Below are 22,180 nucleotides of genomic sequence, written 5' to 3'. Positions count from 1 at the left end.
CAAAAGTTGAGAACATTGAAAGCAATCAGTACAGATTGGACCATTTAATCTGTGTGGTTAATTTAATCCATTCATGAGAGAACCGTGTAATACATGATTAGACAAGTCTCTTTTGACAAGAATTTTTCCCTTTCATTTCTTGTGCTGTTCATGTTCCAGGTTGTTTGCAAGTTATAGAGTAGCAGTAGAGCTGTCTTCTTCTTCTTGAAACTAAGAGGAATGAATGATATTTTTGGAAAATTATTTGATTAGTAATATTTATGGAATAACATTGCAACAAATAATATATTTGATATGAGTCAATATGGATGATTATGGCATTAATAAAATACAACAATTTAACTAATCTTTAATTAAAAATAGTAAAGAATCAAGTAACATGCATTATAATAACATACTAATTGTTGCTTAAACTAATGAATGAGAATTGTGCAACCAAAAATAAAACAAAATTAATATAAAATTGATAGGTTATTGTGGTATAACTAGTTAAATTAAATATTAGAATTGAACTGATATTCCTCTTTTACCTCAAACAATGAAAGCGTGATTTGTATTCCGTGTCCCATTCCACTCCGACTCTCATTCAGATTCTTTTTGATTATTGCTAATCAAATATAAAGCAATTTATAAGTCCATGAATTCTGGACTTCGTATCTGTATGTACAAAGTTTCAAATGCATTCCCTGGATCTAACTATGATTTAAGAAACAAATAATTTATAAAATCATGACCTTTAGACTTTGTATTGGTTACGGGTAGCAATCGGGTTGGGTCAAATATGAGTTTTGGGGTCAAAAATTTCTCAATCTGAACCCAACCTACTTATTAAACAGCTAATCCAACCAAACTTGCATAGCCCATTCATTAAACAAGTCAAGTCAGGTTAAACGAGTTTAGTAGGTTTAATGGGTTTTCTAACAAATTAAATAAATTTAAATAGGTTAAACAAATTAAGTGGGTTGGGTTAAATAGGACAAAATAGGTTAAATAGATTATATCAAAACCTGATCCAATTATTAAATGGCTTAAATGGGTTAAAAGTCTAAACATGAACCCAATCTATTTAATAAATAGGTTTAGATAGATTGGCCCATTTATAACCCGAACTTATTTATGTCAAATCCAAACATGCTTAAAGGAGATTTTTTGCAAATCAGGTTGATAGATCGGGTCACAAATTGCCACCCCTAGTATTAGTACTGATGAAAGAAATATTGGACACCCCTTAGACAATTTTGGCCCCGGCTGAGGAGTCGACTGCCCGAGGTGAACGACTTCGGCTCTAACTGAGGATCCACCCCAACTGAGGATCTGCCCATGAGGCGAGCGATTTCGGCCCCGATCGAGGAGTCAATCAACACGTGTCACAAGAACTAACAATCCTAATAACCGACGGCCTTGGCAGCTCACAGTCCTGGAGACACCACATTCTGTGCCCGACAAGCATTGCACGCCGCCCACGTGGATTGACTCCACGCCACGATCGTACTATCGGTCAATACTTGGCCCTCAATGCACACCACATCAGCCCAAGTAATGACAATCCGACTTCTTTATATAAAAGGACAGCCTGGAGGACCTCAGGTATGCATGCTATATTGCTCATAAAGAACAAAACTCTACTGAACTCTCTCTCTTCCATACTGTTGTTTTTCTATTCTGACTTAGACATTAGAGAGTTCTCCGTTGAAAACTTTCTGGCAAGCGAACTTTTTGCAAGCTATCCTTGGAGGAGACCAGTGACCCTATCTCAGCTAGCCTGCTCGGCTTAGTTCCAACTGACCTCAAGCTCGTTCGAGCTGCGCTCTGACCTTGCTTCGGATCCTGCAGCAACAGGTACAAAGTTTTAGTTGCATTCGCTGTATCTCAATTGGATTTATGAATTAAAGAAATAGCAAGAATTCTTCATCTGTTCTCGTCCTTATCTCTAGTTCAGATGATCTGATGGCTACCATTTGATCGCTCCTTCCATTTTGATTGGAATGGATACGAAATATGCCAGCTTTTCATGGTATTTATTTATTAATCTGGTTATCGATTTCTGTCATTGTTTCCCCGGTCATTCCAAACAAGCGTGTAGAAGGATACAAATAAAGCTCACCTTGGAGTAGTAAAGACCTCCAATCCTCTTTATCTTTTCTCATATTCTTAATTATAGCTCTCATGTAGTATATAATATTATATTATATTTAAACTAAAAAAATGAGAGTGCATTTGGTTCGCATTTGGAATCTAAATTAATTAGAATGAAAATTAAAATAACTATTTTTGCGATGTGTTAGATTTGCCACTAAAATTTGGAATCAGAATAGTCACCATGATCTGCACTTCCCAAAAGCTATTAAACAATTAATGGAGAAATATTATTGGAAAATTAATTTTTAGATAAGCTGATGGAATGGAATTTGAATACTAAGAGAAGCGTTGAAATTAAATTTTAAAGAATTGAAGCATTTTCATGTCCTTTTAGAGTGAGAACGAGAACATAACTTCTCCAACCAAATGCTTGAGTTCATTTTCGTTTCTATTATAAAGCCCAACAATCATGTTTAATTACTTTTCTCCCAAGTCACTAGAACGCAAAGTTAGGCAACTAAATGGATCAAAACAAATGCACCATGTCAACAATCCAGACACATACCATTGTCAGGTGGGACCCAAATGCCAAGTCAAAAAAAAAAAAACAAAATAGATAATTAAATAGATCAAGGTATCCAAAATTATTGGTTGAACTAGATCTATCAACATCAACAGTGGACCAATCCTAACTATAGAGCAACATACATAAATATGGAGAGAAAAAATAGACGAAAAATGGAGCAATACAGACATAGCTACGTGTGGTGCTCTATGGTTGGACTGGTCCACAGCTGAGTTGGTGGACGTGAACCATTCAATATTTTTTTGCTGGAGGCACTAACCTTGTCGCGTGGTGGAACCTCAGGATCAAAGAATGTCATCTCAAATAAGAAACATTAGGAGCCTTAGATATTTTTTTCGTGCTCATACTTATCAACAAGTTGTTAAGAAAGTGGAGGAAAAAAAAGAAGGGCGTTGACTTGACTTGGCCTTATATGTGGGCATACCTATTTCTAAAAAACCAATCTCCAGAGGATTCTCTGTATTGCTTTGCTTCTTTGTTGCAGCTCAACATCACAAGAAGGCTTTCTTTCTCTTTGATCAATCTCCAAGCCACCATGTATCCAAATCAGTCATACCCATCGGCCGGGCTGCCTCCGGCGATGGGCGTTCCCTCGGCGTTCCAGATGCAGCAGGGGCCTCATCTATGGTCCACCGGACTTTGCGACTGCACCACCGACTGCTGGAGCTGTAGGTTTCTTCTTAGGTTTTATCCTGAATCCTCAAATTACTGGTTTTAGTATCAAGGTATGATGAATTATCTCCAAGTTTATCTCTTCTCTTGAAGGTTGCATGACTTGCTTCTGCCCGTGTATCACGTTTGGCCAGATTGCAGAGATTGTGGACCAAGGAGCTACTTGTAAGTCTCTCTCTTTGTTGCATATATGTCTTGATTTTTAGAGAAGCTTGTTGCATATATGTTAACCATGAGGGCTAACAAAATAGTGGCATTTGAAATTTTAGAAACCACTTAATCTTATTTTGCTATCATAGTTAGGACCAAAACATATACAAGCCAGTAATTGAGGTGTGGGATGAATATAACCATTGGGATATCGTGCTTATTATTTTGGAATTTGGCCGTAAAATATAATATAAAAATATATTTTTTTTGGTATGAATGGTACTGAATAATTTGATTGATGAACAAAAAGATTTAGACTAGACATGTTATAAATTACCTGTCACGGGACTAATCGTGACACATTGGTTTGCCACTATGGGCCGAAGTGCAGTTTCCTTGGTTTGCCACCATGGGCCGAAGCATGGATATTTTGGTTTGCCACCATGGGCCGAAGTACAGTTATTCTGGTTTGCTACTGCAGGCCAAAGCGCAGTTATCTTGGTTTGCCACCGTGGGCTGAAGCATAAATATGCTGGTTTGCTACTGTGGGCCGAAGTGCAGTTATCTTAGTTTGCCCCTGCAGGCCGAAGTGCTGTGTTATCTTGGTTTGCCACCGCGGGCAAAGCGTTAATATTTTGGTACGAGGCTTTATAATTTTTGTCTTTATTTTGATGAGATATGGAGTTAATCCTTAGTTTAAATTTACTATATTTATATTTGTGTGAGTGTATGGAATTCTTACTGAGCTATAAAGCTCACAACCACTTTTTTTCTTCTTCTTTCAGAGTCATAGGATGCATAGTTTCGGATAGGTTGGGTGTGAAGTTCAAGCATCAGAGTTATAAGTTAGTTTATTTTTTCATACCGATGAACATTTAAAGATCTTGTAACTGAACTAGTTGGATTATTTGAAAATGATGGATTTATTTATTTGGAATATACAGCTTTTCTTTGTTGAGTTAATGGATATTTGTTCATCTTCGGCCATGCATGATCTCTACGGTATCGCTTGAGGGCTCATGCGGCCGTGTCATGTGGTTGACCCAGGTAATAGGTTCGGGGCATGATAGAAGTGGTATCAAGAGTATAAGTTTAAAAGCACTAGGGAGCTGCAGCGAAAGTGTAGTTGGTTAAATCATTTTAAATTTGGTCAAAAACACTAAGTCTAAAGGTCTTGCAATAGAAGACTTAATTTGCTTTTCCAATTAAGTAGACTTGATTTGAGTATCTTCAATGCCTTGGTATGTTAATTTCGAGAACGAAATTATTTTAAGAAGGGAGAATATAAAGTTCTGGCACAAAAGACTTACATAGGCCATTACTTCATGCACAAATCTCAAAGTTGGGTGAAAAAGAAAAAGAATTCTCACGTGTGCTCTGCATGTGAGATGGGAGGAAGAAGCGGACTCCTTTCAAGAGTCAGTCTTCTTCTCCGATTCCGTCGTGGAGGAGGACTCCTCGATGCCACCGGACCATCCTCCTTGTCCTTGGTTTTAGGCGATAAAAGGAGGTCTATGTTCCTCCTCTAGTATCCTCCTTTGAAGCCTCAATTTAGAGTCGGAAAACTTGATCTTTCCGTGGAGGGTTTCATTGTTGATTGGCCGTGAGATCTTGCTGGCAGCAAGGTAAGATTTCCCAACTTCTCTCTCTCCTTTTTCCTCTTTGGGCCATCAATTCCCTTTGATTGGAGTTGGCAAGTCGTCGGAATTCAACTCGAAACAGGGTGCTCTATTTCGGTTTTTGTTCACCGCCGTCGACTATCGCCGGCCACCATCCATTGCCGCTGCTCCCTTCCTCACGGCCCAGCAGCGCTCTAGGCCACCATCGCCGGCCAGATTTGAGTGGTTGATGGCCGGAATCTTTAGGAAGGACCAGAGGTACAGGCAGACAATGCTAAAAATTAATACTGTTTCATAATTTGGTACCGTTAATCATGTTTGTTGGGGCCACTCTAATGATTAGGCCTGATCTTGTATTGGGACAACTGTCTGGAAAAGAAGATGTTGAGCAGACCATTTTGCTCTCGAGTTCATAGATCTAGATCGAGAAGAGGATCAGTATGCTCAGTGTTTGAGTCTGTCATCGATAGAAGTAAGGAGTCCCGCACACAATCACACATGTTGATGAGTTTGAGATTTGTATCATTTTATGTATGATTGATTAAAGATTTTTGACATATATATTTGGTTAATATATAGACATATCAACATCAACGATTATGTTTGCTTAGATTATGATTTTGGTTTTTGGGATATAATGTTAATTATTTTAGTATTTGGGCGTGAAATATAATATGAAATTATATTTTTTTTGGATAAAAATGAATAATTTGATTGATGAATAAAAGCATTTGGACCAGATTTGTTATAGACTGCCTGTCATGGGCCAAATCGCGACACATTAATTTGCCACTGCGGTCCAAAGTGCAGTTATTTGGTTTGCCACCATAGGCCGAGGCGGGTATGTTCTAGTTTGCCACTTGATTGTACCTATTGAACCGGAACAAAATGCCTATTAACTATTCACGGTTGTAACCACAAGATTATAACGTTCCCCTCTCTTAGGAACGGAATGATTGTGTGTTTGTAACTATGGGACAGAATGCTCCTATAGTTGAAACTACGTACCCTCTCTATATATTTATTATTGGATATAATAATGTAATGAAGCCTAGCTTTTAATTCCATTCTTCACAAATCAGACAAATATAACTGAGAGTTTATCAAAGTTCTAGACTATCAAAACCAGAGATGGTCAAAAAATTTAAAGCACCAGTTTGGTTTCCTTATGGTTGTTGATCTAATTGGCTTGGTGTTTGGATACAGCATGCGGTTCAAGCGGGGCACTCTTTGTATTTCTGGGAATCATATGTTGCCACTGGATATACTCGTGCTTCTACCGCTCCAAGATGAGGACACAATTCCGCCTGGCCGAGAGGCCCTGCTGCGACTGCCTTGTACACTGCCTTTGTGAACGATGTGCTCTTTGCCAGGAATACCGAGAGCTCCAGCGCCGTGGCTTTGACATGGCTATAGGTATTTTTGATATATTTGCACACTTGCATCCATGCATGTGTTATTTATAGTTGCATGCATGTACATATGTATGTATCGAATATTTTCTTGAATGGATAGTGCCACATAAATTAGTTTCCCACCTTTTGTTTGTTAGAACCCGTGCGGGCGTGTGTTTAGTCCCGCATCGGTTATTCGCTGGGTAGATCTTGGGTACTTATATAGGATCAAGAAACCCAAATAATACCTTCCGGCTAGCCATTTTGGATGAGGTCCTGGGTTGTTACAAATGGTATCAGAGCGGACCCGGCCCATAACCTATGTGGACTAGGGGACACTGCAGCACGGATCCATTGGAGCTGACCATGGGACAATCGTGGTATTTATGATTAGATTTGAATAGATATGAACCCTTAGCCTGACGAGAACGTCAGGGCTTGAACGGGAGGAGTATGTGAGAATCCTTGCGGGCGTGTGTTTAGTCCCACATCGGTTATTCGTTGGGTAGATCTTGGGTACTTATATAGGATCAAGAAACCCAAATAATACCTTCCGGCTAGCCATTTTGGATGAGGTCCTGGGTTGTTACAAATGGTATCAGAGCGGACCCGGTTCATAACCTATGTGGACTAGGGGACACTGCAGCACGGATCCATTGGAGCTGACCATGAGACAATCGTGGTATTTGTGATTAGATTTGAATAGATATGAACCTTTAGCCTGACGAGAACGTCAGGGCTTGAACGGGAGGAGTATGTGAGAATCCTTGCGGACGTGTGTTTAGTCCCACATCAGTTATTCGTTGGGTAGATCTTGGGTACTTATATAGGATCAAGGAACCCAGGAAAAATTATAGACTCTGGATCTTGTGGCCACCATCACAAGATGGATGGCCATCCGACGAAGCATGCCGTGTATTGCATGTAAGACTGTCTTATTTAATGCTCGTCTATCTATCATCGAGTGATGCACAGCACTTTGCGGCACTGCAGAGGAAAATTATATTGTATTTCAAAAAATAGGTGCGAGTTGCAACATAAGGAATTCTTATTGGATACTTGTTGGAATTCTCGTGGCAGGGTGGCACGCCAACATGGCGAGAAGGGCACAGGGGACGGTTGTGCCGCCCGTCGTGCAAGTCGGCATGATGCGCTGAAAGGAAGTCCATCCGCAACTTGAATGAAAGTCAAGTCAAAGAAGAAATCTTTAATCGCATGGAAGGAGCATGCAAGACATGAGATGCGGATGGCAATTTCCATTTGATTGCTGACATGCATGGTGCATGCCAAGTTGCTTGTTTAGATGCTAAAGCCATGTCCTGGTTCTCTCTCTTGTGGTATGTTTGTGCTATAATTATAGAACCACAAATTACATGCTAGTTAAGACCTAAAACGAAGGTAAATGGGTAATTGGATCCTCTTTTTTTTGTTGTTGAGAAGACAACCTTCATATTCTTGATCTTCAATACAAAAGCTATCCTTGAGTACATTGTAAAACTTTGATCTTTAACGAAGTGCTCCCTTCTCTATCCAATGTGATAGAAGGCAGAGCAGTACGGTATAATCTAATGTGTTGACGTATCAGCTATCATCATACAATCATTTGAATCCACAAGCATGTCCTAGGTCTTCGTATAGCTCACACCATCTCTTTTCTTTTTTCTTTCGGAGTTGCAGGTTGCTTGGTACTTGGCAATAGTTGGGATCATGGGTGAAAGAATAAGTAGAAAAACTATCATTGATACTGGTTGGATGATTAAATTTTGTAATAGTTCCAGTTTTGTTAATTGTTATGAATTGAGATCATTATTTTTTAATGATATTAAGGTTATAAAAAATTTTAGGTCTTGTATATTTTTTAGGGCTTTGCCCTAGAAAGTATGTCGTTGTGTCACATAGCCGACCCGAGCATTGGGTTCGGGGCATGACAGCATTTGTAGATTTAATTGATAATTGTTGTTGGTTTGTGAACCTAAGGAGATAATAGACATTTTATTGGTTATTGACAATATTTAATTATTTATATTTAACATCTATTTAAAATATTTTTAGTATTTTTAAATAAAAATATGATCATGAAACTTGAGGCGCCACTTGAAGCTCGAAGCCTTAGGCCTAAAAGATAGACCTGAAGGTTAGTTGACCAGGCTCGAGCCTAAATTAATTGTGTTTTACTTGGGAGAATAGGCCTAAATGGGTTGAAGCCGGCAGGCCCAGCCAACTTCAGCCCATGGCCCCAAAGCCAGAATAGAGGAGCTCTTACTCCGTCTTGCTCACAGCAGAGAGGCCGCGGAGTCGGCACGACTCGACGGGTAGTTGAACTCTCCGACCATGCGAAGAGTTAGAATGGCCACCGACCATCTCATGGTGCTTATCCGCCCACGTTCCTCGGGGGCGGTGCAACCACTCTTGGGCTTATCCACTCGGGAGCCTATAAAACCCCTCTCCCTCATCCCTTTTAGAGCATCGAACCTTCTTCTCCTTCTCCTCCCTCATTCTCCTCCTTCCTCGATGGCCGGTGTGCCACCCCGATCGAGCACCGTCGCCCAAAGCCTCCTTTTTTCTCCATTTCCTCCGTATACTCTATTCCGAGGCTCTTTTTCCCTGCTTTGAACTCTGCCGCCGCTAGCCGCCAGCCGAGCTATCCTCGGCTGAGGTTCTTCTCCTTCTCTGGTGGCCGGCGTGCCACCTTGACCAAGCACCACTACCTGAGATCTCTCTTTCCTGTGCTCTCCTGTTCTGAGATCCATTTTTCTCTCTTCATCGGAATCGCTGCCGCCGCCACCACCCCAAGATCGCCGAATTGAGCAACTGCGATCAAGATCCTTCTCGTCCGTCGATGTGTTGGTGAGCCTCCTTTCCCTCTATTCTTCTATTTTTGGTTAAACGGAAGCCAATTTCTTCCTCTGTTCCGTCTCCAAACCGACCAAATCGAGACTATTTTCTGTTTCTTCTTCTCACCAGTCGCCACAGCGGCCGCCGGCCGCCACTGCGGTTGGCTTGCCGTCGACTAGACGACGGCCTCTGGCCATTAAGGCCCGACCACCTCGTCGGCTTCTCCTTCCCTCTCTTCCTTCTTTTCCTTCTTCTCTCCCTGTTTCTGAGCTTAACATGATGAAGAACATTTTGGGCTGTGAACATTCATTTGGGCTTAGTTCAGTGATTTTGGGCCCTATTGGGCCGTACCTATTGTGGGCCGAGTTTGGGCCCTGTTGGACCATATCCATTGTGGGTCGAGTTCGAGCATGTTGGGTCGTGCCCATTATAAGCCGAGTTTGGGCCCTATGAGGCCAGGTCCATTATAAGTCGAGTTTGGGCCCTATAGGGCCTTGTCAATTTTGGGCCAAGTTTGGACCCTGTTGGGCCATGTCTATTGTCGGCCGAGTTCGGGCTTGTTGGGCCATGTCCATTATGTGCCGAATTCGGGCCCTATTGGGCCGTGTCCATTATGGCTAAGTTCGGTTTTATTAGGTCGTGTCCATTATGGGCCGAGTTCGGGCCTGTTGGACCGTATCTATTATGGGCCGAGTTTGGGCCCTATTGGGTTGTGTCCATTGTGGGCCGAGTTCGGGCTCTGTTGGTCCATTGTGGGCCAAGTTCGGGCCTTGTTCACCCTATTGGGCCATGCCCATTATAGGCCAAGTTCGGGCTGTATTCACTTTGGGCCTGTTCATCTATTACGAAGTCGTGTCCAATAGTATTTTTGACTTTGTTTGGCTTTGAAATTACCGATGAAATTAATTATATTTTAATGATATTTAAACAGGTAAACCTGATCTACCTACCTATTTAAAGCGAGAAGATGTAAGTAACTTAATACTTCAAAGCATGTTTTCTAAATTATTTAGTAAAATATTGATTAGTTGATTAAATTTTGATATAAGTTTTGTACTTAGTTAAATTGGTTAGGCATATTAATAATTATTTTAAAATTATGTTATATGTTCTGAAATCAAAAAAATATAACGAGATAAATTATAAAAAAAATTTATTTTGTATATATGTATTCTCAGCATGGCTATGATCTATTTTTGCCCCGCTAATAAGTATTATTCGTTGGCCCTATAGACTTATATCTTTAAAAATCTGGTTTCGACACTGCACCACCAATGATTAGAATAGTGGTATTTGGACACTATTGCCATCGATGGTTAATAATAGTAGTATTTGTTACTTTGTGCGACCCATGCCATTATGTTATGTGGCTATAGCCTATTTATGTTGGTATTCTGTTATCAGTTTTTATAAAAGTAATAATAAATTTTGAAAGGAAAATATGTTTATTGATGATTGATTTTTCATTCATTATTTTATATTTTAATTAAATATCCCACATGCTTTGACTCCACTCTTGGGTATTATGTCGCTTATTGGGCTAGTGTAGCTCGCTATCATATTTTTCATGTTTTCAGATCCAGATGCATACGCATGATCGCTTGGGACTTTGGGAGTGCGATAGATTTCCTAAAAATTCTTTCAGACATTCCCATTTTAGTTAGACTAGTTAGAATATTTGATTTATATTAGCACATGTTACTTTGAAATTATTGTAAGAACTATTTGAACAAATTAATAATTAAATAAATTTTTAAAAATTTGTTATTGCTTTGATATGATCTGTAGCCTTGCATGCCTGTATGGTTCGCCGTACAGGCATGGGACATTTATCGCGCTTCGGGTTCGGAGCATGACAACATATGATTCTTATATATTGTTATTGGTTTGTAGTATGTACAAGTTATAATTTATGGCTATTAGCTTTAAATAATATTAACATTTTGTATGCTAGGCAAAATTTCCTCGCACTAATGTCCAAAATTTCCTCAACACGTACAGCTGAAAACAATTCCGAGAGTAGAAGGTAGTTCGACTTAGAGACTAGGCCAAATTAAATGACCTTGGTATTCCACACTGGATCATGGTCAAGTCATCTGACTACTTTCCTTACCATGTTTCCATTGAACAATTTCATGAACTTTGAACGGTCAGGTATGTCGACTCATGTTAACCGCTCTCTTGAACCTTTTTATTCTTAATGTGGCGTAACACACTTAATCCATGTCTGATACATTCCTACAATGGAGAAGGGACATAAAAAAATTCCTATAGAGTCTAGTCGTAACATTTGCAGTCCAATGCTAAGACTACGACAAAAGTAATGAACCAGTGATTCACGTTACAACCTCTATTTAAACCCTCTCCACCTAGAGGTTCTTCACAGCACCAATTCCAAATACTTTCAAGCCAATTCACAAGACTTGAAACTTTGGAAGGGATGGCTACGTGGAGGGGAAGAAATATGGTGGGAGTAATGTTTCTTATGTTCTTGATTGCTAGTTCGCAGCCTTTCTCTACTGCAAGGCCATTACAAGGGCATATTCAGCTCGTCGAGAGAGGTTTGGCATTGGAGTCCCTTCCAAAAGGTCCCCCTCAATCGCCTGGCTCAAACTGCAGCAATGATCCCAACAAGCAGGGTGGCCATTGCCCAAACTCTGGAAGATAACTGGATTTTCTATGATGATGAAACTACAATACACACTGAAGTGCAATTATGTTTATAGGGTGATGATGTTTGTTGTTAGAACCTAAGCAGGGTTCAAGTCTATACTCTGGTGGTTGTTATGAAGTTTCGAATAATTTCTTTATGTATTTTGTTTTTGTTTTTTTTTTAAATTTTTTTTCTGAGGGAAGCAATAGGCCCTAGGTGCCTATTTCATATGTTTATTTATGAAGATAAGTGCCTTCTCGTGGGGTTTTGAATGTTGTTCATTTCAAGCACTGGTCAATGCAAAATTTCACTGATTTGTTCCTAAATTAATCAACAATATTAGCATTTGCAATTTGTTTATTGTATGATTTAATTCTCATCTATGAATGTGAGTTGGGTGTGTGGAAAAATGTATGTGTGCATGTCATAGCGGTGAAGCTGGACATGGAACGGGCCTATGATAGGGTCCGGTGGTGCTTCCTTCGGCTTGCCCTAGAGAAGTTTGGTTTCCATGAGTCCTAGATGGCCTGGGTGCTGGGCTGTGTGAAAGGGCCGTCCTTCTCCATCCTGATCAACGGGACCCCAACGCCTTTCTTCCGCTCTACCATCAGGCTTCGTCAGAGTTGTCCTTTATCCCCATATCAATTTATTATTTGTGCCGACGTGCTCTTTCGCGCTCAGTGGGCGGTCTGCTAGGAATGGGTGTTGGAGGCTTTCGTTCCAGTCCCTGGTGCCACAACCGATTTCTCACCCTCTGTTTGCAGATGATTGCTTCATCATGGTCCGAGCAAGGACCAAGGATGCTCTGGCCCTTAGGGGGTGCTGGAAGATTACTGCGACGCTTCTGGGCAGCTTGTGAATATCCACAAGTCGACCATCTCCTTCAGTCCGAAGATAGAGTTGCAGGTGAGACGGAAGATCAGGGGACTTATTGGCATGAGGGAGCAAGAGGGGTCGTGGAGCTACATAGGGGCGTTCCCATCACGGGAAGGAGGCTGCAAGTTTTTGAGTGCGCTAGTTTGGTGCAATAGGTCCAGGAGAGGCTAGCTCGCTGGAAGGTGACCTCACTCTCCATGATGGGTAGGCTAATTCTAGTTAGGTCAATTCTGAGCTCCATGCCCATGTACCTCATGTCAAACACTGTGGTTCTGAAGACTACGCTGACCAAAATTGAGCGGATGCTCCGTGACTTTTGCTAGGGCTCATTGGGTGGCAACCGTGGTATGCATCTGTTGGCTTGGGGTACGGTCTGCCTGTCGACCTGGGAGGGAGGCTTGGGGGTATAGCCCATCCTGGAGAGGAGGGAGGCGCTAATCGGTCGGCATGGAGCAAGGCTAGTCCTTGAGCTGCAAAGTTTCTGGTGCCAGGTCATGACTGCTCAACACGGACCGGTATGGACCGACAAGGCTGCTCAGAGTAACCAAAGGTGTTCCTTCCTTTGGCTGCAGATCTGCAGGTACGTGCCCCATGCTTTGGCTAACTCGAGATGGTTGATCGGTGATGGGCGGTGTGTGGACGTGATGGAGGACCCCTGGGTGGACTCTCTCTCGGTGAGGTTCTAGCCAACCATGGTCAGCGTTGAGGTTATGGACAGACTCTGAATTTCTGATCTCCTCTACTCGAAGGGGGTTGGGTGGGACTTTAGCAGGATCAGCTGGCTTTTTGCGGAGTCCTTTGCAGAGAGAGTCTGATCCCTTCCTATTCTGGAGAGGGCTTGTCCAGACGTGAGGGTTTGGAGCATGTCCTGCAGTCTCAATATCAGAGTCGGAGATATCCTTCGCACCCTTCAGAGTGAGCAATACCCAAGGTTGGGCTGTGCCGCGGTCTAGCGCTTTGGCCTTCACTCGAGAGTGGCCTTGTTCCTCTAGAAGATGGTCTGGGGTTGGTTGCCGACTAGATTAGTGTTGTGCGGGTGGGGACTGAGCATCCTTCCCTTGTATCTTGAGTGTTAGGTGGATAAGATCGTGGACCACACTCTCTTTTAGTACGTGCGTACTGGCCGAGTCTAGAGGCTTGTCCCAAACCTGCTAGCTATTTGTTGACATTCGGGCGCTTTCCTGCAAGCGCTCAAGTAGTGGGCTGCGGGCCCCTAGACCCGGTAAATGGTTGTTGGAGCGACCTACACGGCATATCAAATCTAGTTGGCCAAGAATACCTGAACTTTTAGCGAGAGCAGCCCTTCACCTAGGTTCGTCGTGGAGCGAGCTGTGGTACAAGCGGCAAAGATCATCTGCACTGATTCGTCGGATGAACATTTGATATCTCGGGGCACCTGGGGCTCTACCTCTACTTCTGTAGCATCTTGGACGGTGTTCTTCACTGGGAGCCCCCACCTCCGAGTTTTCTTAAGATCAATTTTGACGGATGTGTGCTTGATAGCGGTAGGCATGGAGGTGCTAGCTTCGTTATCAGAGGTTCGAACTCTAGGATGGTTGCAGTTGGTGGGCGCCAAATCTTCGATATCTCGGTTTCGAAGGCTGTGCTGAGGGTGGCATGGGCAGAGCTGGGCCATGCTCGGCGTGTGTTGCGGGCCAGAGCAGTCATCCTTAGGACCTTAAGGGTGATTCATCTACGGTGATCAGCTGGATCCTAGCAGGGTCCGGTGGAGAGGGCGGGTTCCATCCTCTCCTCCGAGACATTTGGGCTATGGTGGGCGATGGGGTGGCATTCCTAGGCTGTCATGTTCTTAGAGAGGCAAACTGGGTTGCGGATTAAGTGGCCTCCTTCGTGGCATACTACTCTAGGGAGGCTTTGTGGGTTGGGGAGAAGGAGTTGTTCAGAGCTCTCTGTGATGTGTTGTCTTTTGATTTTTTTTGATGTATCCATACTAGATCTGTATAAGTCGTCCGCCTTTGCAAAAGAAAAAAAAAAGTACATGTACGTTTGTTTTGTAATTATATTGTCAAACTATTTGAGCCCAATTAACACTTTAATATCTGTTTAAGTTTTATCTGCCAGAACAACGATTTAGATCCTCTAGTATTCTTCTAATGCTTATTCTCATTTACTGGTTTTTTTTTTATTTGGAGCATCATTTCGCATGCAGAAAAAGAATTCTGGAATTAAACAATAAGATCACCAAGGCAAGGATACTAATGGCTTTCTCAATGGATTTGCGCAATGATGTCACCAATATTTTCCTATATTTTGTTATTGGTTTGTAGTATGTACAAGTTATGATTTATGGCTATTAGCTTTAAATAATATTAACATTTTGTATGCTAGGCAAAATTTCCTTGCACTAATGTCCAAAATTTCCTCAACACGTACAGCTGAAAACAATTCCGAAATTAGAAGGTAGTTCGACTTAGAGACTAGGCCAAATTAAATGACCTTGGTATTCCACACTGGATCATGGTCAAGTCATCTGACTACTTTCCTTACCATGTTTCCATTGAACAATTTCATGAACTTTGAACGGTCAGGTATGTCGACTCATGTTAACCGCTCTCTTGAACCTTTTTATTCTTAATGTGGCGTAACACACTTAATCCATGTCTGATACATTCATACAATGGAGAAGGGACATAAAAAAATTCCTATAGAGTCTAGTCGCAACATTTCCAGTCCAATGTTAAGACTACGACAAAAGTAATTAATGAACCAGTGATTCACGTTACAACCTCTATTTAAACCCTCTCCACCTAGAGGTTCTTCACAGCACCAATTCCAAATACTTTCAAGCCAATTCACAAGACTTGAAACTTTGGAAGGGATGGCTACGTGGAGGGGAAGAAATATGGTGGGAGTAATGTTTCTTATGTTCTTGATTGCTAGTTTGCAGCCTCTCTCTACTGCAAGGCCATTACAAGGGCATATTCAGCTCGTCGAGAGAGGTTTGGCATTGGAGTCCCTTCCAAAAAGTCCCCCTCAACCGCCTGGCTCAAACTGCAGCAGTGATCCCAACAAGCAGGGTGGCAATTGCCCAAACTCTGGAAGATAACTGGATTTTCTATGATGATGAAACTACAATACATACTGAAGTGCAATAATGCTAATTGGGTGATGGTGTTTGTTGTTAGAACCTAAGTAGGGTTCAAGTCTATACTCTGGTGGTTGTTATGAAGTTTCGAATAATTTCTTTATGTATTTTTGTTTTTGTTTTTTATTTTTAATTTTTTTCTGAGGGAAGCAATAGGCTCTAGGTGCCTATTTCATATGTTTATTTATGAAGATAAGTGCCTTCTCGTGGGGTTTTGATTGTTGTTCATTTCAAGTACCGGTCAATGCAAAATTTCAGTACTGATTTGTTCCTAAATTAGTCAGCAATCTTAGCATTTGCAATTTGTTTATTGTATGACTTAGTTCTCTTCTATGAATGTGAGTTGGGTGTGTGGAAAAATGTATGTGTGCACGTCAAGGAGAGAGAGGTGGAAAGAGAGAGTAAAAAAGGATGAGATTCAAAAATAATTAATGAAAGTTAACTGCATCTCCGCCAAGGATCAAATGGTGGTGTTATTTGATTTCTAATTGGTTGAGTTGGTAAAATCACTAATTCATAATCCCAATGAACTCACAACAAAAAATACCTTGATGAACTTCAATGATGTTATCTATCTTTTTCACAAAAGGTATATAACCGTTATAATACTCATTAGTGATCCCATAAAGTACACTTTCAAATTTAAAAATAGCAAACAATAACAAAATTTTGCAGCGTTCTTTGCCAAATCATTGTCCATTTAATAAAAAATATTATTTTTCTACCTATACAAACTCCTTCAAAGACAAAGTAAATAACAAATCGAATTTTAAAAATATTATTTATATAGAGAAATGATAAATACGCAAATAATAGATGTTATTTGATTTTATGATGCACCATAACATCACCAAGTAGCATGTTATAATAGTGGTTTTCTTTTTTGATATATATATTATTTTAAATTTATGATATACATTATTTAAACTTTGAACTCCCTCCACCAATTTTGCCACAGGACCTGAGGTCGCGATGAAAGCAATAGTTATCAAAGACTATTAAATTATATGCAAAATTTGGGTTTGGATGCTCATCACAATCAGCAAATTCTTATATATAAGGAATGAGGTTTTCTCTTCTTACCGCAAATTTGTAAGATGTCGAACAACTGCTTCAAATATAGTACATCTTGTTGAACTTCAAAATCTATAGACTTATTAGCTAAATGGCAACCGAAAGAAAATGAATTTCTCATATTTAACTAATGCTAAATGCAAAATGAAAAATACAAGAAATAAGAATCTCCTGCAGGGGATTAGATCATGCTACTTGTCCCTCCTTTCACAAAAAATGGAGAGATGGACACGAAGATTTGTAAAAAAAAGGGTAAAGTGGAAAAGATCCAAGTGAGTGGAAAGGAAAAAAAAATAAAGAGGGACTTTGTTTCAAAAAAAATGTCGTTTGGGGACTTAATTAGGGCTAACCAGTAAAAGATGTAAATATGGAACTGATCTCAAAACTCAATTGTACTTTCGAGAAAGATTTCAATATCGCATTTGTCTAGAAGAAGAACAAAAATTATGTTTTCACCATTTTCTTCTCAAGACCTTTCACTTTTTTTGATCATGTGGGAGTTGGAATTAACTCCTGGTTAACTTTTTGCCTAGCTCCAGGAACGATTGAAGCCATACCCAATTAAAAAAGATGATTTGATCGAACATTTCAATTCATAGATGCAAATCTCAGATCAATGAATGCAGATATTCTCGATACTCACATAGAAGAAAAAAAAAGTGACTTTGATAAAAAAGAAAGTAACTTGGACAAAAAAGAGTATAAATCCATCAAATTGGCTTCATTAGAAACTAGGGCTGTATGTATTTTTTGGACAGAAAGCAATCAATTAGTAGCTAATATTTTTGATAGTATGGTAACAATATCTTTCTTTTGATGAATCTTTTTCATGGCTCAATAGATAATTTGATAAGGCAATAATTTTTTTTCTATCCAAACATGTTAAGATCAAATCCAAAATGACTGATGTTTCATAGTACCATATAAACATAAATTCTCATGTTTATAAAGAAAATATAACTCATATCAAACCCGAAGTGCCATGTGAACTATGACAAATATGCTAAGTATGTATATGATTCTAAAAAATAGATTGATTGTTGTAGGTCTAGAGAATCTAGCTAATAATAGACCGATTCTTGTGGTTATGGAGAACCTAGCTACAAGGGATCTAGGAATGGAGAGCTCTCCCCCTTTTTCCACCCGACTCAGGAATATTTGTTTGGTAAATAATAACACCCTTAGACATCTCTTCTCCTATATCTACTCTTTCTATGCCTATGAATTCCATAGGATCCAAAAATGAGATATTGTTGCACTCAAAATTTGTATCCATTTTTTATGATATTATGCATAGATAAGATATATCATGGCCAAGCCCCGAGAATTCTTTTATAATGATTTTTGATAAGTGAGATTTTGACCCAAACCAAACAAAGAATAAAAGACAAAAAAAAAAAAAAAAAAGAAAATCAATAGAAGTTTAGACCTGAATCTTGCAATGGAGCTTCTAGCAAAATTCATTCCGGAGTCAATCTCCTTAGTTTTTTATTAAGCTGATGCTCTTTATTCTTTATTCTTTGTTATTGTTATACTTCCATCTCTTCAAGATATTCGTCCTATATTCTAGTATAATTATTCCAATGCAATGGTAGATTCGTGTATAGAAAGCATACTAGCTACCTACCAAATTTTTATTGGACGATCACGGTACTTCTCAAAAACTGAAATTCTTGATCATAACTCAGATTGAATCTTGAGTTCACAATCCTAATTTATTATGTAGAAGGTAGAAGTTTTTTCCACCAATGTAATTGAGAACAAATGTGAGAAAGGGACTTTCATCTAGTCTTGCTACGTATCTATTGTAGAAATTATAGGATTAATTACCGGACATGCAAAATAAAAATACTTTGGCCTAGAGATATTGGTTTGACCACGGAAACCCTCGCGTGGAAACCATATTTCCTACTGGTGCAATAATGTTTGACTTGAACAAACACGAGGGACCCTAGCCTTGGCATGTAGTGACTACGACTTGTATTAGTTCCCTCTTGACCACGCACGTAGTAAATCTCCTTGCATTCTTCATTTTGACCATGAACTCCCGTAAAAGGCGCCACCATGTAAAACTTAAGACTGGTCATGCATTCATTGGCCTGCAAAGGCTTTGATCCGGTCCAAATCTTGCTTCACCTCAACTTGAGGTCATGAGGAAGCTTAATTAATTCTCCTTGACTCCAGTTTTTGGGGTACGTAGTACACGACCTCTTCAACTTTTCTCCCATCATGTTTGTGAGTTTGTAGGGAACATAAAGAGATACAAGGAGGGAGAAGAAAGACGACTTTCCTTGATTACCATATTTCGTTGCCATATATTCAGCGACCCATTTCATCAACTTTGAACGGTCTCAAATCTTGACTCATGCTAACTTTCTCGTATGAGATATTTTAGTCTTGACATGCAACACATTTCATCGATTTTTCAAACATTCATATAGCAGAGAAAGGATACAGAAACTCCTCCTGGGTCCAGTCTACGAATCCGGTAAAAGTAATGGACCAACGATCCATGTTGCAAACTCTATTTAAACCCTCTCCATCTAAGGTTCTCCACTGCACCAAAGCCAAACGAGTTGGATATATAGAAGAGAGACATTCTTGCCGATACACAACGACAGTCGAGGAGGTAGAAACTTTGGAGGAGATGAGTTCATGGAGAGGAAGGCAAATGGTGGGATTGATGTTTCTTGTGTTCTTGATTGCTAGTTCACAGCCTCTCGCTGCTACAAGGCCATTGCAAGCCGAAATTTGGCTCGTGGAGAGAGTTTTGGCGTTGGAGTCCCTTCCTAAAGGTGGGCCAGGGTCAGGTCCTTCATGTGGCACTAGTAACCCCAACATAGGTTGCCCTTGACCACCCGGAAGATAAATGAATGTGCTATGATGATAAGGACTACGAGAAATAATGAAATGCCATATATTGCTTTGTTTGGGGCGATTTTTGCTGTAAGCTTGGGTTAGGATCCAGGTAGTGTTCGAGTCTATACTTTGATGGTTCTTGTAAAACTTTACAACATTTTTGTTTCATTAATTTTATTTTCAGATGATAAGCATCTTACTCGTTGGGTTGTGAATGTTGTTATTTTGAAAAAATTGTTAATGCAGAATTGCATTGATATGTTCTTAAATTGATAGAACATACAGTCTCGACATTTGCAATTTTATCTCTCATGTGTCTATGAATGCGTGACGATGTGAAAGTGCTCCGAGATATCCCTACGATGATCACTAAACCGTTTTTGGCTTCAATTTTTCACAACACGAAATGCCATAATTTAATTTTCTGATTTAGCAATCACTACTGTTTGTCCTGCGATGTAACCTGTGTGTCTACAAAGTCAGAACAAGAAGTATATTAAGCTTTTCACCATTGTAGATGAATTTATTCATTTTTAGTTGTAAGAGAGAGACTCAAAGTACGCATTGCCTACGGCATCTAATGCATTTTAATGTCTTTGCTGCGTGAACTCCACTGGCCCCACCCCTAAAAGAAAACCACCCTTTTTTTCTTGGTTTTCTACTGACAAGATGGGGAGACTTAAAAACACATTTAATTTGTGTCTGAAATTAAAATTAAAATAGATTTAAATAAAAATCAGAATGGCCACATTCTTTAATATATTTAGTTCATAATCAAAATTAAAATTAAAATTAGAATGAAATTTGAATATAAGAAAGAAAAAAAAAATAGATATTGGATTGTACAAGATTAAGACATTCTCATTCTTCCTCTAGAATCGGAATTCTCTCTCTAATTAAATATTTGGAATAGAAACCACTCATTTTTATTTTTATTCTAGAGTCCAGCAAATATGCACATAGGGAAAAAGGTGCTCAGGAGAAAATGGATGGATTGGGGCTATATAGTTTCTACATTGCCATAGGCTACATGGTGAAAGTAAGGGAAAAAACATGATGGAACCAATTTTTGTGTTTCTCAAAAAAAAAAAGATTATACAAGTTTTTGCATTTCTCAGAAAAAACGATGTTAGCATAATTTTAGGGATCACGTAACAACCTGCATCAGCCATAATTTTTTTTTTGGTACAACGGCAGCTCACACCCTATGGATGTGGATGCGGTTTTTCTTTATTAGCGTCATTCTGTATCAACTATATTATTTTTCTTTATTAGCATGATCTTGTTAGAGTAATTTTAAGGATCACATCACAACTTGCACCAGTCAGTAATATTTTCTATTGTTGGTATGATCTTATATCAGTATATATTATTTTTCTTGTATGGAGTCTGTACACAGTATATATAACCCTTGAGATGTACCGAATATTTTTATTGTTTTCTTCTTTTTCTGCAAATATTTTAACATGGTATCAGAGTTATCGATCACGTAACCTGCCATCATCTCTTCCGCCTTTGCTGTGCCGTCGTCGCTATGCCAAGAAACTTTAAAGACCCATTGCCGTTCTATCGATTTCTGTTCCAGATAAATCAGAATCCGAATTCTCTATTTTTTTGGTGAATCGCAGATCCTCAGTTTCTCTGCCGGCCTCTATTTTTTTAATGAATTAACATTGATCTCATTAGTAGATCTGCATATTCTCTACTTCTGGTAAATTATTACACAAAGATCTTTTGTTTTTTATGGATTCGCATCTCCTCTCTACCGCTTTTTTCTCATTCTCTTCATCTTTGATTTTATTTGCTGTCTTCGGCTCCTTCATCCTTCAATTCGAAGGCAATTTGTGGAGTGATTGATCATAACCCTATTTGATTTTGATGAGCTCAAAGCATTTGAGTATATCTTTTAATTACTAATGAATTCAATTGAGTGTTTCAGTGAAAATCCTGTCTAAGTGTCTCTAGACTTGGTTCATAATTTTTGGATAAGTTAAGAAGTCAGTTTGAACCAAAGTCTGAGACTCGAGTCGACTCCCGAGTTTCACGAGTCGACTCCAAGCGTATCAAGTTCACTGGCACGAGCTCGAGTCGACTCCAGGGTAGTAAGAGTCGACTCCAAGCAGACACAGGCAGAAAAGTCAGAGAGCAGTTTTTGGGTCTGAGATTCGAGTCGACTCCAGTGGAACGCGAGTCGACTCCAATGGTTGGCAAGTCGACTCCAAAGAAAGCATGAGTCGACTCTCAGCGGAACACAAAGAAAAAGTCAGAGAGCATTTT

At 39.7% G+C, this 22,180-nt stretch overlaps 1 protein-coding gene across 9 annotated transcripts; it reads left to right on the top strand.

Annotated features, from left to right (window-relative positions):
• The first annotated feature begins 3,008 nt into the window (after positions 1–3,008).
• On the top strand, positions 3,009–16,372 carry LOC103711114 (cell number regulator 10-like). 9 transcript variants are annotated; one of them, XM_089930622.1, is made up of 5 exons: positions 3,060–3,333; positions 3,431–3,502; positions 6,313–6,522; positions 7,581–7,661; positions 7,705–8,099. In XM_089930622.1, the coding sequence occupies exons 1-4, from the start codon at positions 3,078–3,080 to the stop codon at positions 7,655–7,657; spliced, it is 615 nt and encodes a 204-aa protein (XP_089786748.1). In that variant the 5' UTR covers positions 3,060–3,077; the 3' UTR covers positions 7,658–7,661; positions 7,705–8,099. The 9 variants fall into 9 exon arrangements, with proteins under 9 accessions (XP_088577586.1, XP_038974916.2, XP_088577588.1 ...); XM_088721460.1 differs by lacking the exons at positions 7,581–7,661; positions 7,705–8,099 and adding an exon at positions 11,838–12,340 and having other exon boundaries at positions 3,009–3,333; XM_039118988.3 differs by lacking the exons at positions 7,581–7,661; positions 7,705–8,099 and adding an exon at positions 15,766–16,371 and having other exon boundaries at positions 3,052–3,333.
• The last annotated feature ends 5,808 nt before the right edge of the window (positions 16,373–22,180 follow it).

This window comes from Phoenix dactylifera, chromosome 5 (assembly GCF_051530095.1).
Source record: "Phoenix dactylifera cultivar Ajwa chromosome 5, Ajwa_hap1_PhDact_Kaust_v1.1, whole genome shotgun sequence".
Lineage (NCBI taxonomy): Eukaryota > Viridiplantae > Streptophyta > Magnoliopsida > Arecales > Arecaceae > Phoenix > Phoenix dactylifera.
Note: the sequence above shows the minus strand (reverse complement) of the source record. Positions and strands in the feature narration are given on the sequence as shown.

Coding starts and splice junctions, on each gene's coding strand:
- LOC103711114 (XM_088721460.1), top strand. CDS start 3,078: ATGTGGGCATACCTATTTCTAAAAAACCAATCTCCAGAGGATTCTCTG. Junction 3,503..6,312: donor TGTGGACCAAGGAGCTACTT/GTAAGTCTCTCT, acceptor GTTTGGATACAG/CATGCGGTTCAAGCGGGGCA. Junction 6,523..11,837: donor TGGCTTTGACATGGCTATAG/GTATTTTTGATA, acceptor CTTGATTGCTAG/TTCGCAGCCTTTCTCTACTG.